Source organism: Pantherophis guttatus, chromosome 13 (genome assembly GCF_059756535.1).
Source record: "Pantherophis guttatus breed Tessera chromosome 13, ASM5975653v1, whole genome shotgun sequence".
In the NCBI taxonomy this organism is placed as follows: domain Eukaryota; kingdom Metazoa; phylum Chordata; class Lepidosauria; order Squamata; family Colubridae; genus Pantherophis; species Pantherophis guttatus.
This window is the reverse complement of record NC_142075.1, coordinates 17703047-17719259: the sequence shown is the minus strand read 5'-3', so window position 1 is coordinate 17719259 and position 16213 is coordinate 17703047. Positions and strand designations below refer to the sequence as shown.

General features: G+C 44.9%; 1 protein-coding gene across 2 annotated transcripts in view; it reads right to left on the bottom strand.

Moving 5' to 3' along the window:
- Window positions 1-16213, bottom strand: part of FBN1 (fibrillin 1) — a 189338-nt gene that overhangs the window by 103409 nt on the left and 69716 nt on the right. For both annotated transcript variants that reach the window (XM_060693282.2, XM_060693281.2), the window contains exons 10-14: window positions 9828-9986; window positions 8235-8381; window positions 5858-6004; window positions 4152-4271; window positions 2743-2868 (exon numbers count right to left, since the gene is read on the bottom strand). In XM_060693282.2, coding sequence (XP_060549265.2) covers window positions 2743-2868; window positions 4152-4271; window positions 5858-6004; window positions 8235-8381; window positions 9828-9986 — 699 coding nt within the window. The remainder of the gene's footprint in view (window positions 1-2742; window positions 2869-4151; window positions 4272-5857; window positions 6005-8234; window positions 8382-9827; window positions 9987-16213) is intronic.

The following is a 16213-nucleotide window of genomic DNA, read 5'->3' as shown; positions in this document are numbered from 1 at the left end:
TCCTCTCTGAGGAAGCCCCTCAAATAATGGAAGGCTGCTATCATGTCTCCCCTGGTCCTTCTCTTCACTAGACTATCCTTGCCCAGTTCCTGCAACCGTTTGTCAAATGTTTTAGCCTCCATTCCCCTAATCATCTTGGTTGCTCTTCTCTGCACTTTTTCTAGAGTCTTTTTTATAGTGTGGTATCCAAAACTGGATGCAGTACTCTAGGTGTGGTCTTACTAAGGCTTTATAGAGTGGTAGTAGTACCTCACTTGATCTTGATTATATCCCTCTGTTAATGCAATTTAGGATTGCATTGGCTTTTTTGGCTGCCGCCAGATTAAAGATTAAAGATTGGAGAATGTGATTTATGACATGGCCAGAGAGGAGGGGAGAGACAGGGTCATAGGGGAACGTAAATCTACATGGGATTAATTCTAACTGCATCCGAATATTGCCGAAATGGTGCTCCTAATAAATGACTGTATTTCTTTTGAAGTTCGGCTCATGGCTCATGAATTAATTAGGGCATCTTTTGGAAACTTCACATCAGCAAGGTAACAACTCACATTTATCCCTGGAGAACAGTGACCTTAAAACAATGTTCAAATTCCCCTTAATATTGAAATGACTCCTCTATATATGGCATGTTTACCTTTTTCTGACATTCTAAATCAGGCAAAAGTAATTTATGGTTTTTAAAAATGTGTCTCTCTATCCCAAACAAGAATGTTGGCCCGCAGCCTTCGAGCTGAATCACTGAGATAATATTCTGCCAAAAAAATGCGGCTTGTGACCAGCGCTTGAATTTTTGTTAAATGTGAGCAGATGGCGAACCCTCTCCTCAAGGACTGGGAGAATGTAATAAACCAACTTTTCCCTTTTTCTTTTTCTTTTAAAGAAGGGAGTTCGCAAGAGTTTCTCAGGCCCTGGATGTAATTTTGTGTAACAGTGAGAGAAAAATCAATATTTAAAAAAAATTTTTTAAACATGGCCAATATCTCACCGGAGTAGCAAATCTCGTGAGATTTCAACCTTCCTGTCCAAATTCAATGCAAAGATTTGGTGAATTTGTGAGATTTTGGTTAGCAGATTGTTTTTCAACACACCAAAACTGTGTTTACATTTCTTAGAAGGACCAGGATATGTTGCAAGAGTCTCTTGCTAATGAGTTCAGGATGCTTCGTAGGATCTAAAGAGCATTCCCAGGAGTATCCATTTCCATCATAAAAGCTGTTTATGAGATGATGTTGCTTCTCTTTCAGATCTCATGTAGTTTATTATTCATGGATCCCCAGATCCAACCACACAGAATAACAGAGTTGGAAGGGTCCATGGAGGTCTTCTAGTCCAACTCCCTGCTCAAACAGGAGACCCTAGACCAGAGGTCTCCAACCTTGGCAACTTTAAGCTTGGAGGACTTCAACTCCCAGAATTCTCCAGCCAGCAGGAATTCTGGGAGTTGAAGTCCACCAGGTTTAAAGTTGCCAAGGTTGGAGACCCCCTGCCCTAGACCATTCTAGAGCTATGGTTGTCCAATCTCTCCTTAAAAACTTTCAGTGATTGAGCACCCACAACTTCTGGAGGCAAGTCGTTCCACTGATTAATTGTTCTAACCGTCGGGAAATTTCTCCTTAGTTCTAAGTTGGCTCTCTCCTTGGTTAGTTTCCTCCATCACACACCACACAAAATTATTCCTTTGACATTCTAGGGAGAATTGTGCAAATTATGATTATGTACCATCATGAGAATTCTGGGAGAATTATTAACCAGTGGGACAGCTTGCCTCTAGAAGTTGTGGGTGCATCATCACTGGAGGTTTTTAAGACAGGACTGGACATCCACTTGTCTGAAATGGTATATATACTGTTTCCTGCTTGAGCAGGAGTTGGACTAGAACAGGTGTGTCAAACTCAAGGCCCATGGGCTACATCTGGGCTGCAATGTAGTTGGATCTGGCCCATGGGGTCATCTTGGAAAATGTAAGAGGCCAGCCTGCATCACTTCATCCCGGTCTAACTGCATCGCTTCGGCCCGGTCTACCCAATGCAAAGAGGAAACTTTGGGCCAGTGTGGCTTCGACCCAATCTACCCAATGCAAAGAGGAAACATGCCAGCAGTTTGGAGAGTGGCATCAAGCTGCCCATACCCACCCAGCTGGCCATGCCCACCCAGTCAGCCATATCCAATGAGTGGCGTCAATCTGGCCACACCCACCCAGTTGGCCACGCCTACCCAGCCCAGATGCAGTCTTCAATGAAATTGAGTTTGAGCCCCCTGGACTAGAAGACCTCCAAGGTGCCTCCTAGCTGTATTCTGATTGTGATTATGTTTAAAGGCCACGTGGATCTCAACCGATGAGTTGGCAAATTGAACTTCAATTCCTACAGACCAGGGGTGAAATCCAGCAGGTTCTGGAGAACCCGTAGTGGAAATTTTGAGTAGTTTGGAGAACCGGCAAATACCACCTCTGGCTGGCCCCAGAGTGGGGTGGGAATGGAGATTTTGCAATATCCTTCCCCTGCCACACCCAACAAGCCACACCCACCAAGCCACACCATGCCCACCAAGCCATGCCCCCAGAACTGGTAGTAAAAAAATTTGGACTTCACCACTGCTACAGACTGCTCTATCTGAAAGCCACGGGGGATTTTCCTACTCAACACCCAAGCAGAGAACAAGCACAGAGAAATCCTTCCAATGCAGGCAGTTACAGAAGGTGAAGAAGAAGGGGCTCAGGATGAATTTGGCAGTCCTGACCTTCACAGTTCCTTCCATCAACTGACACATGGAAGCCGGCGTTGCAAACACAGTGGAAGCTGCCATCGGTGTTAATGCATCGTCCGTTGTTACATATCCGGCCGTTTTGCAAACATTCGTCGATATCTAAAAGAAAAGCCAACCGAGACATAAATACGGGTACAAGAGTTATCAGGAAACAAGCAACTTGATTTGCTATGGAGGACTCCACTCCTTTGAAATCACAAAACGCCACCCGGACCAGGCTGAACGCTTCAGTTGTGTTGACTTACATAGATGGGATGTAAACATACGTCTTTAATTTTTTTCTGCCACCGGAATCTAGTGCGTTACTGTGCTTAACTTTGGCTGCATCCTGATAGAAACTGAACTTCAGGAATGATGCCACTCTGCAGGAGTTATATCAGAATTCTTTCAGATACAGATAGTCCTCGACTTACGACTGTTTACTTAGTGACCATTCGAAGTTACGGTGGACTTCCCCAGAGCTACTTACAACCTCAGTTTCAAAGTTTCAATGCCCCTCCCTAGTCACATGATCACATTTTGGGCACTTGGTCAGTATTTACAGCCATTTGCAGAGTCCCGTGGTCACATGACCATGATTTAAGATGTCATCTTCTTAGGGTTCAGCCCCCTTGGTAGTTCTCAACAGTTACTATAAAGTCATCTCTATGGCCACTCTCTTTTCATATTGCTAGCAATTTGACTTTCAGGGCTGGAGTGGGATAGGAAGGGAGGATGTTCTGGCAAAATGACACAACTCATTGAATGCCTTTTCTTCTTTCACAGCCCGGTGTGCTTAAACTTTTGTTCTCTGGGGTTTATCTTGTTTGTCTTGTAGATTCCCCTTAATCCCGCAGAGATTTTTTTTTTTTTTAGATCTGGGCACTTCCTCTGCATGTTCCTAGTACATTTAAAAGGAGGAGGAGGAGGAGGAGGAGGAGGAGGAGGAGGAGGAGGAGGAGGAGGAGGAGGAGGAGGAGGAGGAGGAGGAGGAGGAGGAGGAGGAGGAGAAGAAAAGCTAAACACACACTTCAGCTAACTATATCTTGGAGCATAAAGATCCCCCTTTGCAAGCTGATTTTTTCCCCCCTTGTATTCTTAGAGAAAAGTTGGCCCTGTTTCTTTAGATCATAAGCCAAGCTTCGCCTTCTCTGTCTAACACTGAACAGTTGGGGGAGAAAAAGAAAGAAAGAACAATATCTCCGTTTTTAATTCAGAGACATGAATCGTGGGAGGTCTAAATAATTTTATCACATGTTATCTGACTTTTCTTTGCAAAGCAAGGAGCCAGGATGAGTTCCTAGCAGTACAGATTCAGAGGAAATTGACGACGGTTTAAAACTTTAGAAATAGCAAGAAATATAGCTGGCGGTTTCAGTGTTTCTACAGGGATGTACTCTTACCTCGGCATTCTGTCCTCATCAGCGTACTTTGATATCCAGCACGACACTTGCATATATAGGAACCTTGTGTGTTCACACAGTCGCCACCGACGCACGGATTCCTTTCACATTCATCCACATCTGTAAGAGACAGAAGATATATTTTTTGGCAAACTTTGGCAAACGCTGCCGAAGTTTCCTTTCCTAACTTGCTTCACCTCTACAGAGCATGCTTTTTGCCAAACCCAAACAGTGTTATATACATTACTCTGGTTAGAAATATTCATCCTTCATCACCCCAATATTTTGATATTAAGCCCCATTTTACTGTGGAAAAGTTATACATTTCTTGGATTGGAATGGGAAGGGATGGAGCCGTTTTCCTCTGCTTGGGTGAACTTAGACTTATCAGAATGAGCCTCTAAAGCAAGATTTTATTCTTTTTTATTTATTTTTTTTATTTATTTATTTTCAATTTATATACCGCCCTTCTCCCTGAGGACTCAGGGCGGTGCACAGCCAGAATTAAAAACATGAAACACAAATATTAAAAACAATTAAAATCTATATAAATTTGGCCCAAAATTTAAAAAACCACAAACCAATTAAACATTTAAAATTTTTAAAAATTTCTTCCTAAGCCAGCCCGGCTTGCTGGAAAAAGTGGGTTTTAAGGGAACGGCGGAAGGCACTGAGGTCTTGGATTCTCCTTATCTCTGGGGGCAACTGATTCCAGAGGGTAGGTTCCCCCACAGAGAAGGCTCTCCCCCTGGGGGTCACCAGCCTACATTGTTTGGCTGATGGCACCCTGAGGAGGCCCTCTCTGTGGGAGCGCACGGGTCGCTGGGAGGTCGTCGGTAGCAGCAGGCGGTCTCGAAGATAGCTAGGCCCTATGCCATGGAGCGCTTTAAAGGTGATAACCAACACCTTGAAGCGCACCCGGAAGACCACCGGGAGCCAGTGCAGCTCGCGCAGGAGCGGTGTTACATGGGAGCGCCATGCTGCTCCCATCACTACCCGCGCTGCTGCGTTCTGGACCAGCTGGAGCCTCCGGGTGCCCCTCAAGGGGAGCCCCATGTAGAGAGCATTGCAGTAGTAATGGAATAAACCTCTCTGTGTGTTTTATTCACTCCCAAGGACAAAACACTCAAGACACAAATTGAGCAGTGTGATATATGCAGTTCAATGCAGTGAGATATGTACAGATCTGTATATTGGAGAAACAAAACAACCACTTTACAAACGCGTGGCACGACACGGGAGAACAAACCCCTCAGGACAAGACTGAGCAATCCAACTGCATTTGAAAGACAAAGGTCACCCTTTTGAAGACAGCAAAGTCCACATTCTGGACAGAGTGGACCGCTGATTTGAAAGAGGGGTCAAAGAGGCCATTAAAACTGAGCAGCCCCAAGAAGGTTCCACAGCCATTTGCACTATTCAGGTGACCCCCGAGGGCACAAATAAACCTTCAAGTGGCCTCAGTGACTCTCAGAGAGAGTGCTATTGACCAGAGGACTGCAAAGAAAAACAAAGTCCAGTGGTCTTTTGTCTCAGAATGGGATCTACTCCTGACAAATTCGCCGTATGGTCTCTACTGAGGCTACTGAATAAAGCATATTCCAAATTCTGCTCATTTCAGAAAAGGGAGCACGCAGCTGAAAAGTGAAAGAAGGGAAGGGAAGGACTAAGACATAGTATGACATAAATCTGATGGACGGACATACCTATGCATTCGCCTCTAAGGTCCAATTCAAACCCTTTCTTGCATTCACAGCGGTAACTTCCAGGAGTTGGAACGCAGCGTCCATTAATGCAAAGATTTTGATATAACTGGCATAAATTGGCTTGAGTGAAATTAACTGAGGCAATAGCTGAAATTTGAAAAAAGAAAATCTAAGTTCAATATTGGATGCACTTGATACATTTTTAAAAAATCTGTTAAAATATATTAGAGCAATTGCAGTGAGATTGTGTCCATCATTGATAAGCATATTGTTATTGAAAATAGCAGTTCTCAATCTAACTAACAGTTACCGTATTTTTCGGAGTATAAGACACACTAGAGTATAAGACACACCTACCTTTTTTGGTGAGGAAAACAAGAAAAAGAAATCTCCCTCTGCCTCTGAGCAATTTTGCCTCGTTGCAGCAAACAGCAAACAGCCTGCTTTACTTTCACTTTCGTTTTCAGCATAGCTTGATTAGCACAAGGAAAAAAAAAATCTGCCCCAGCAATTTACCTCTTTGCAGCAAACAGCAGACCCCTGCGCAAAACAGCTGAGAGCAAATCAGCTGAGAGTCGGGAGGCTGATCCAATCAACTTGTGCTAATCAGGCTGTGCTGAAGCTGAAAGGAACTGTTTCTTTTTGCTGCTTGCTTGCAAGGAGGTAACTGCTGCAAGGCAGAGGCCAAAGGGTGGGGGCCAGTGGGTGGGCGGGGCTACATTCAGTGTATAAGACGCACCTAAATTTTCACCCCCTTTTAGGGGGGGAAAAGGTGCATCTTATACTCCGAAAAATACGGTACTTCTTTTTTCCTATTAAAACCAAGTTCTTCCTATCATTTCACGAGGAAGGGTTTATTTGCAAAGCAACCCACTTTGGAACTAAGCTGATTTTCTGATAAATAACCTAGATTTGCAGTCTGGGAAAAAGAAACTCGTCCAAGCCCAGTATCTTCTTTAATACTTTCATCCTAATCAGTGGTGGTATTCAGCTGTTTCTATCCAGTTCACCCGAACTGGTAGCGGCGGCTGCAGGAGGCTCCGCCCATCCGCCCGGATGTCATCACATCCTGTTTTTAATGCTCTGCGAATGATCGGAAGGCTCCGCACATGCGCGGAGGCGGCTCGTGCGAGCGAAGCGAGCGTGCGCACGCTCACATTTGCGAACTGGCAGCGAAGGTAAGTCAATACCACCCCTGATCCTAATCCAATTTTCAACAAATTACATTTGATTTCTTAACCAACGTCATCTTCTAGCCGAGAAGGCTAGAAAGGGGAGGGGAGAAAGTTTCGAAACATCCCCAAGTCCTATCCAACATAATTAAGAATGAAAGTTTGGGGGACCTTCTTCTGTGCAGAAGAAAGCAAAATATACAAAATGATTAGCATCTACAATTATCTGGGTAACCTGAAACATTGTTTGCTCTTCCAACAGAGTTGGAAGGGACCTTGGAGGTCTTCTAGTCCAACCCCCTGCCCAGGCAGGAAACCCTACACCAGACCAATGGTTATCCAACATCTTCTTAAAAAGTTCCAGTGTTGGGGCATTCACAACTTCTGGAGGCAAGTTGTTCTATTGATTAATTGTTCTCACTGTCAGGAAATTTCTCCTTAGTTCTAGGTTGCTTCTCTCCTTGATTAGTTCCCACCCATGGCTTCTTGTCCTGCCCTCAGGTGCTTTGGAGAATAGTTTGACTCCCTCTTCTTTGTGACAACCCCTGAGATATTGGAACACTGCTATCATGTCTCCCCTACTCCTTCTCTTCATCAAACTAGACATACCCAGTTCCTGGGTGTGTAAACATATAAACCGATAGCAAACCCCACTTCTTACTAGCACTACTGATGTTACCTATTTTGGGTAACGAAACCTCTGCAAGAAAACAACCAAGCTCAGAGATCACCAAGGACAGAGGTGGGATTCTGCTGGTTTGGGCGAACTGGTAGCTCCGACAATCAGCTGAGAGCAAACCAGTTCGCTCCGACGATCAGCTGGGCCCACCCACCCCTGCGCTATACCGACCTATATTTCCTTTGTTTGAAGCCCAGCTGATTGGCGGGGCAGCATGGATTACCTCAGCTGTTTTATTCACCTCAGCTGCAGTAGAAGGTGCTGTTTTCAAATTTACTTGTTCAATCATTTGGGCGGGCGAAGCGAGCCGGTTGTTACACCAGTTGAATCCCACCACCGACCAAGGATCCCTCATTTCAACCCTGAGCTACCAATATTCTCCTTTGTTGGTACATTGCTTGTTTTGCATAAAGTCACCAACGACAAAGAAACTGGGAAGAGCCCATTTTTACCGCCAACCGCAGCACAAACAGATGAAAGATAGGCTTAAACAAGGAGAAGACAAAGTATTTAAATTGAGTCTTACATGGGGGTCTCTGAGAAGGCGGAACCCTCCCTGGTGGAAATAGTGGTGGGTAGTGGTCAGGTGGAAAAACGGGTGGTCTTGGGATGATGGGCCTGTCCGGCCTGTCCACCGGCAAACTGCCATATATACATAATTTGCGGAACTCGTCTGAAAGAAAATAAACAATTATTCAGTCAAGAATGACCAACCGTTGTTTTATATTTATAGCAAGGGGGTCCAACTTCGACAACTTTAAGATCTGTGGACTCCAACTCCCAGAATTCCCCAGCCAGGCTGGGGAATTCTGGGAGTTGAAGTCCACAGTCTTAAAGTTGCCATGGTTGGGCACCCCTAGGTTATAGCCAATTAGAGACTAATACTCAGCATTAAACACAGCGGTTGAGTTATTAATATGCTCTTAAGCAAAAACCATCTGCTAGGTTTGCGCCTGGATGGCCTTGAATATTTGTTGCTAAAGAGTCTATCTTATTTTTTATTTTTATCCTGCCTTTGTTATTTTTATAAATAACTCAAGGCAGCAAACATCCCTAATATTCCTTCCTCCTCCTATTTTCCCCAGAACAACAACTTTGTGAGGTGAGACTGGCCCAAAGTCCCCCAGCCAGCTTTCATGCCTAAGGCGGGACTAGAACTCACAGTCTCCTAGCAATTGGCCCAAAGTCACCCAGCTGGCTTTCATGCCTAAGGCAGGACTAGAACTCACAGTATCCTGGTGATTGGCCCAAAGTCACCCAGCTGATTTTCATGCCTAAGGCAGGACTAGAACTCACAGTATCCTGGTGATTGGCCCAAAGTCACCCAGCTGATTTTCATGCCTAAAGCGGGACTAGAACTCATTGTCTCCTGGTGATTGGCCCAAAGTCACCCAGCTGGCTTTCATGCCTAAGGCAGGACTAGAACTCACAGTATCCTGGTGATTGGCCCAAAGTCACCCAGCTGATTTTCATGCCTAAGGCGGGACTAGAACTCACAGTCTCCTAGCAATTGGCCCAAAGTCACCCAGCTGGCTTTCATGCCTAAGGCAGGACTAGAACTCACAGTATCCTGGTGATTATCCCAAAGTCACCCAGCTGATTTTCATGCCTAAGGCGGGACTAGAACTCATTGTCTCCTGGTGATTGGCCCAAAGTCACCCAGCTGATTTTCATAGCTAAGGCGGGACTAGAACTCACAGTCACCCTGAGTGACTGTCACCCAGCTGGCTTTCATAGCTAAGGCAGGACTTGAACTCATATTCTCCCATTTTCTAGCCTGGTGCCTTGACCAGTTGACCAAAGTCTCTCTCAGTCGGGGAAACGTACTAATTTCTTGCCTTCTTGCCTTTGACCAATTGTTTTGAATGAGAGGAGAAGAGCCTGGTGCTATAGGAAACCAAGAGTAAATCAGAATTTAATTTATTAATGCCATCAGATTCACTTAAATTAAAATCAATCTATTCTCCTGGGAGAATTGTGTTTCCTCATCTCAGGACTGTAGAGAAGTCTTGGCTCAAGTCATTATTAAGACTTTATATATTTACCTGTAACAGAGTCCCCCCCCCCCTCAAAAATAACATGTTTTATATGTTTAAATAGCACGTCATGGGTTCCATACCAGTAGCACGAATAGGGCACATTTCTGGGGCGGTGGTAGCTCCCGGAGACCAGCATCGTCCAGAGTCACAGCAGCACTGGGTTTTGGTGAGCACTTGCTGGAGCTGATTGTTGCAACGGCCATTGGTGAGAGAAGTAAAGCAATATCCCGGGCGAACATCTGTTTCCAAAGAAGAAACGGAGACAACATCCTTCAAACTCTTGAGAATAGTTCTTTGGCAGATAAAGAGTACTTCTCTCCTTATGCATCTATCCCGTTCAACGGGGAATCTACCCGTCGCGCCCAGGAGTCCGTTCACACCTCGGTATGAATTATTATCACAGATTAAAAAGAGTTGGAAGGGACTTTGTGGGTCATCTAGTCTAACCTTCCTCCGCCCAAGCAGGAGACCCTACACCAGCGATGGCTAACCTTTTTGCCATTGCGTGCCAAAAGCAGGAGGAGCGCGGGGGGCTGTCATGCGCACGCGTGCCCACACCCATAATTCTATGTGCCTCACTCCCTTGCGTGTGGTGCCCCTGAACTCTCTCCACTTTTGGCATGCGATGGTACGGTGGGCCCATTTTTCACCCTCCCCAGGCTCCAGAGCCTTTCTAGGAGCCTGGGGAGGGTGAAAATGGCCTTCTCCATTCCCCCCCCCCCGGGAGGCCCTCCGGAGGCCGGAAACATCACGTTTGCCGACTTCTGGCGGGACCGGAAGGCCGTTTTCACCCTCCCCAGGCTCCTAGAAAGGCTCTGGAGCTTGGGGAGAGAGAAAAACGTGTCTCCCTCCCCCCCTCCCCCCGAGGTCCTCCGGAGGCCAGAAACAGCTGCATAAACAGAGGGATAGAATCAAGATCACGTGAAGTGTTAATACCACTTTATAATGCCTTGGTAAGGCCACACTTGGAATATTGCATTCAGTTTTGGTCGCCATGATGTAAAAAAGATGTTGAGACTCTAGAAAGAGTGCAGAGAAGAGCAACAAAGATGATTAGGGGAACTGGAGGCTAAAATATATGAAGAACGGTTGCAGGAACTGGGTATGTCTAGTTTGATGAAGAGAAGGACTAGGGGAGACATGATAGCAGTCTTCCAATATCTCAGGGGCTGCCACAAAGAAGTCAAGCTATTCTCCAAAGCACCTGAGGGCAGAACAAGAAGCAATGGGTGGAAACTAAGCAAGGAAAGAAGCAACTTAGAACTAAGGAGAAATTTCCTGACAGTGGGAACAATTAATCAGTGGAACAACTTGCCTCCAGAAGTTGTGAATGCTCCAACGCTGGAAGTTTTTAAGAAGATGTTGGATAACCATTTGTCTGAAGTGGTGTAGGGTTTCCTGCCTAAGCACGGGGTTGGACTAGAAGACCTCCAAGGGCCCTTCTAACTCTATTATTCTATTTCTAAAGAAAGCTAATGAAGAATGAATTAAATTAAGCGTTCTGGGGACAAGGAACTGTCAGCCCTCCTTGTGTTCTGAGCAGCATTTTCTGCATCTAGAAAGGCTGCCATACTTGTCCTTCTTCTAACAGCCCCTGTTCAAGACAAAACCCAGACTGCAGGAGAAGACAGTCACGCAGAAAGCATCAAAGCTTGTCCTTCTCTCGTCTTACAAGATACGATCTATTTTTCATAGTCCTATAGCTGGAAGAAATCTGTGATTTAAAAAAAAAACATTGGAAGAAAGATACTGAAGTTTCCAAAAAAAGTTGGAAGACAGATACCGAAGCCAGTTCTGGCAGCCGCCGTTAACAAAAATTTTAAGCCGGAAGACTGAGGGATTCCTGGAAGTGTAAGAGACAGCAGGATATGAACACCCAGACTGGGATTTTTATTTTAGATATATATATTTTTTTTTCTAGAAGAAAAATCTGCGGTGCTTTGTGTTCATCATTCTGGAAAAGCATCTGCCAAAAGCAAGCTATTTTCCTTCCCGGGAAGATAGGACCCAAAAGTCAGATTTAAGAAAACTGTCTATATTAAGTGCTGCAGATGGCAAATTTGGGGGCCAAAAAATCCCTTATTTATTCTCAAATTCAGGTAACAGAGCTCTCTGTGACCTGGAACCAGGCTACATGGGATCCCTGCAGCTTCAAAATTTGGGTTTTAAGACAGGGGTGAAATGTAAAATTTGTTACTACCAGTTCTGTGGGCGTGGCTTGGGGTGGGTAATGTGACTGGGTGGGCGTGGCTAACTTTTTTAAAAAAAACTTTTCAAAGCATTTTTTCTAATGCTTTGAAAAGCCTCTGACGATCAGGCAACTCAGCTGGGATCGTCAGAGACTTTTCAAAGCATTTTTTTTACCACCTCTTCGGCCAAGAGGTTGCAGAAGAAAATGCTTTGAAAAGCCTCTGACGATCCAAAGCTGAGCCACGCGATCATCAGAGCCTTTTTTTTTTTACTTTTAAAAGCATTTTTTCGTCGGAAGAGGTTGTAGAAAAAATGCTTTTAAAAGTAAAACAAAAACAAAAAACCCTCTGATGATCCTGTGGCTCAGTTGGGCATGATGGTGATGGTGGGGGCGGTGCAGGGATTTTTGCTACCGGTTCTCCGAACCACCCGCCGCCATCTCTACTGGATCGGGCGATCCAGTCTGAACCAGGAGCATTTCACCCCTGTTTTAAGAGTTTCGTATCTTAATTTGATGCATAAATTCCGGAATTAATGTAATATACTATTCACAATCTAGAGACATTTTTATTGTTTGAACTATGCCTACCCAAGCATTTTAGCTTATTTATGTATCTCTTTAGCTAAGGCATAGAGGACGGATAGTCAGTCCTCAGCTTACAACCACAAACTGAGCCCAAAATAAATATCTAGTGACTAGAATGAAAAGGAGCTGGTGGATCTACCATATAAACATAGGGTAGGTAGACATTACTGTAAGTGCATTATATCTCTGGATCAGTGGTGGGTTGCCCCCGGTTCACACCGGTTCTATAGAACCGGTAGTAAAACCGGAGGGAGGCTCCACCCACCACCCCCGACATCATCAGAATGCTTCTGCGCATGTGGAGAAGAGTGCGCGCGCGACCCCGTTGCGAATCGGTAGTAAAGTAGAACCTGCGTGGGTTCTACTTACCTTTACTACCGGTTTGCAATGGGGCCGTGTGTGCACTCTTCTGCAGAAGGATTCTGATGACATTGGGGTCGGTGGGTGGAGCCTCCCTCCGGTTTTACTACCAGTTCTATAGAACCGGTGCGAACCGGGGGCAACCCACCACTGAACCCATCCCTACTCTGGATACAAAATTCTAAGATTTAGGTATGAATGGGGCAACAAAACTTTTTAATCTTAGGAGCAGTATCTGTAGGTGGTACATCTTTCTTTGTGTATGTGTGTGTATCTGTGTAAAAGACAGATTTAAAGTAGATTTTCATGGAGCAAAAAGCACCCAGGCGAATGTTGCTCAATTCATATTATTATTCAAAGCTGTGCAATAAATTACAACTTTATCTGCAAACCAGACATGAGAATGTCATGGAAAGCAATAAGAAAAGGCTATTTTTACATGAAGGCAGAACTGCACTTAGGGAAGAAAAGCGGGGAATTCATCTTCCCATCTCAATTTCCATCAAAAATGACTTTGCAGCCATCATAAATATGAACCAGTCGCCCAGCGTCTGAATTTCGATTGTGTGACCACGGCAATGCTGCAACGGTCATAACTGTGAAAAATGGTCATAAGTCACTTTCTTCAGTGCCGTTGTAACTTTGAATGGTCCCCTAAATGAAGTGTTGTAAATCAAGCGGTACCCGTAATTGGAAGCCTTTTCTGTAGGCTTTTTGCAGGAGATGAAGCAAAATCAGGGGAGGGGCTGCTGTGGGTTCGCAGGGGTTCGGGAGAATCTCTAGCTAAGATTCTGTGCAGTTCGGAGAACCCCCAAATCCCACTCCTGGCTGGCCCCGCCCACCCGCCCCACCCCTCCCACACGGCCCGTTTTGGATGCAGGTAAATGTAGGGCATGCATAGAGGCTCGGGAGGCTTGGGGAGGGTGAAAAACGGGCCTACCAGAAGTTCAGGAAACAGGCCCGTTTCCAGCCTCTAGACAGCCTCCGGAGCCTGGGGATACTGTTTTCGTCCTCCCGGAGACTCAAGGAAAGACTCCGGTGCCTGGGGAGGGCAAAAACACCCCTCCTCCACTGTGGTGCAGGAGGCCAACATGGCCACACCCACCATGGCCACACCCATCCAGCAACCAGGCAGAGAACCTCTTGGTAGATTTTTTGAAGCCCACCCCTGGGCAAAATCAAATTTCAACCTATGGATTTGGTGATCGTTCAAACTTAAAAAGGAATGGGTGGGAGGGAGAGAAGAATTGGGGGACAGGAGTGGAAGACAAGCAAACTAGGGCAGCCGAAGAGAGAAATAAACACTGACTAAGCACATGGGGTGAAGAAGAGCAGTGAACTGAGATTTAACTCCGCGTGGAATGCTCTTTTTCATCCTTGAATTACCCTCACAGCGGGACCTGCTTCCTATCTCCTGCCTCAAAATCTACTGTCTGTCTCAGCTCCAAGCTTTTCCAGACTGAGTTGCTCCAGGATGGAGCTATTTCTCAGGAATCTACACATTTCTGCAAGAAAGAATTGTTTCCCATTCCAGGATTGTACTAAGAAAACCTTTTCAGAAAAGATGTTTCAGTTGAGGAATACGGTTGATGTGGAACAGGAAACGGAAAAGGGCTGTTTCGAAATCAAACCTGAGACGGGCCAAAAGAGTTTTATACAGCTGAATTACAGGCATAGAAAACGGCGAAAAGGAAAAGAAAAAAAAAATAGAAAAGATTTTTGAACTAACATTAGTGCGACTCATTCCAGACAAGTTTTGTGCCCAGTTCCATGGTTTTTGGCTAACATCTTTGAAATACTGCAAATGTAGAAGATGCAAAACCGAGCTATCTGCAGGGAATGGGCCGCGGGGTTTTTTTTGCATGTAAGCGTGTTTTTGTCTTGAAAATGTTGCTGAAATTAAGAATGGCTCGGGGTCTGGGATATGTAAGACTTTCACTATTTCTTGTCCTTGCTGAAATATCCAGCTCTTCCATTAAAATACTTGAGTCTCCAGCCGTCGCGAGAAATGAGCTATGCTTGAATTCTGTAAGAAATACGCTCACCCTATTTGCACTGACACCGAAGAGGTTGCTTGAGAAAGGTCATTTGTCCCCAAAAGCTGCTAAACCAAGAAACAGAATATATCCAAACATTCTTTGCAAGTTCATCAACAAGGCTGGGACACATTCCTTCCCACGTCTTTTAGGAATTCTGAGACTAGATAGGTCTTAGGTCAAGGATCGATTTTAATTCCTGATAGTTTGGGCTAGCTGTGCTCTCATTCACATCCTGGGTATAAAAGCAGGAGACAGACAGGAATATGGTCCAAATGCATCCAAGACTATATTTAGAAAGCAGGGTTCACAAACTTTTTATGAGGGTGAGTGCTCTTACTACGTATGAGCAGCTAGGGCTTTTTAACAGATTAAGAGAATTGGAAGGGACCTTGTAGGTCATCTAGTCCAACCTCCTGCCCAAGCAGGAGACCCTACACCATTTTGGGTCCAATCCAATCTGGATTGGCAGTCCAATCTCTTCTTGAAAGCCTCCAGTGATGAAACTCCCACAGCTTCCAAAGGCAACTTCTGTTCCATTGGTTGATCGTTCTCCCTGTCAGAAAATTTCTCCTTGTTTCCAGGTTGAATCTCTCCTTGTTCAGTTTCCATCCACTATTCCTTATCTGGCCTTCAGGTGCTTTTGAAAATAGCTTGACCCCCTCCTCTCTGTGGCAGCTCCTCAAATTTTGGAAGATTGCTATCATGTCTCCCCTGGTCCTTCTCGTCACTAGACTAGCCATGCCCAGCTCATGTAACCGTTCATCATATGTTTTAGCCTCCAGTCCCCTAATCATCCTGGTTGCTCTTCTCTGCACATTTTTCTAGAGTCTCCACATCTTTTTTATACTGTGGTGACCAAAACTGGATGCAGGACTCTAGGTGTGGCCTTACTAAGGCTTTATAGAGTGGTATTGCTTGATCTTGACTCTGGTTAATGCAATTTAGGATCGCATTGTCTTTTTTGGCTGCCGCTGCACACTACTGGCTCATATTTAATTGGTTGTCCATAAGACTCCGAGATCCCTCTCACAGTTACTGCTATTAAGCTTTGTTTCACCCAGTCTATATGTGTTAGGAAGGAGAAGGGCAAGGAAATGGGTTTCGATCAAAGACAAAACAAATGAAACACATTATTTTAAATAATTAATAAAAGATAGAATATGCATTAATAAGAAGTTTTTAAAAAATTATAAAGCCTCCTGAATGTCTAGCTGATAATTTCATAGACATCTCCAGGAATATCTGCATGGTGTTAGTTGAAAGAGTCAAGTTGGGGGTGCTTATAGCTGTG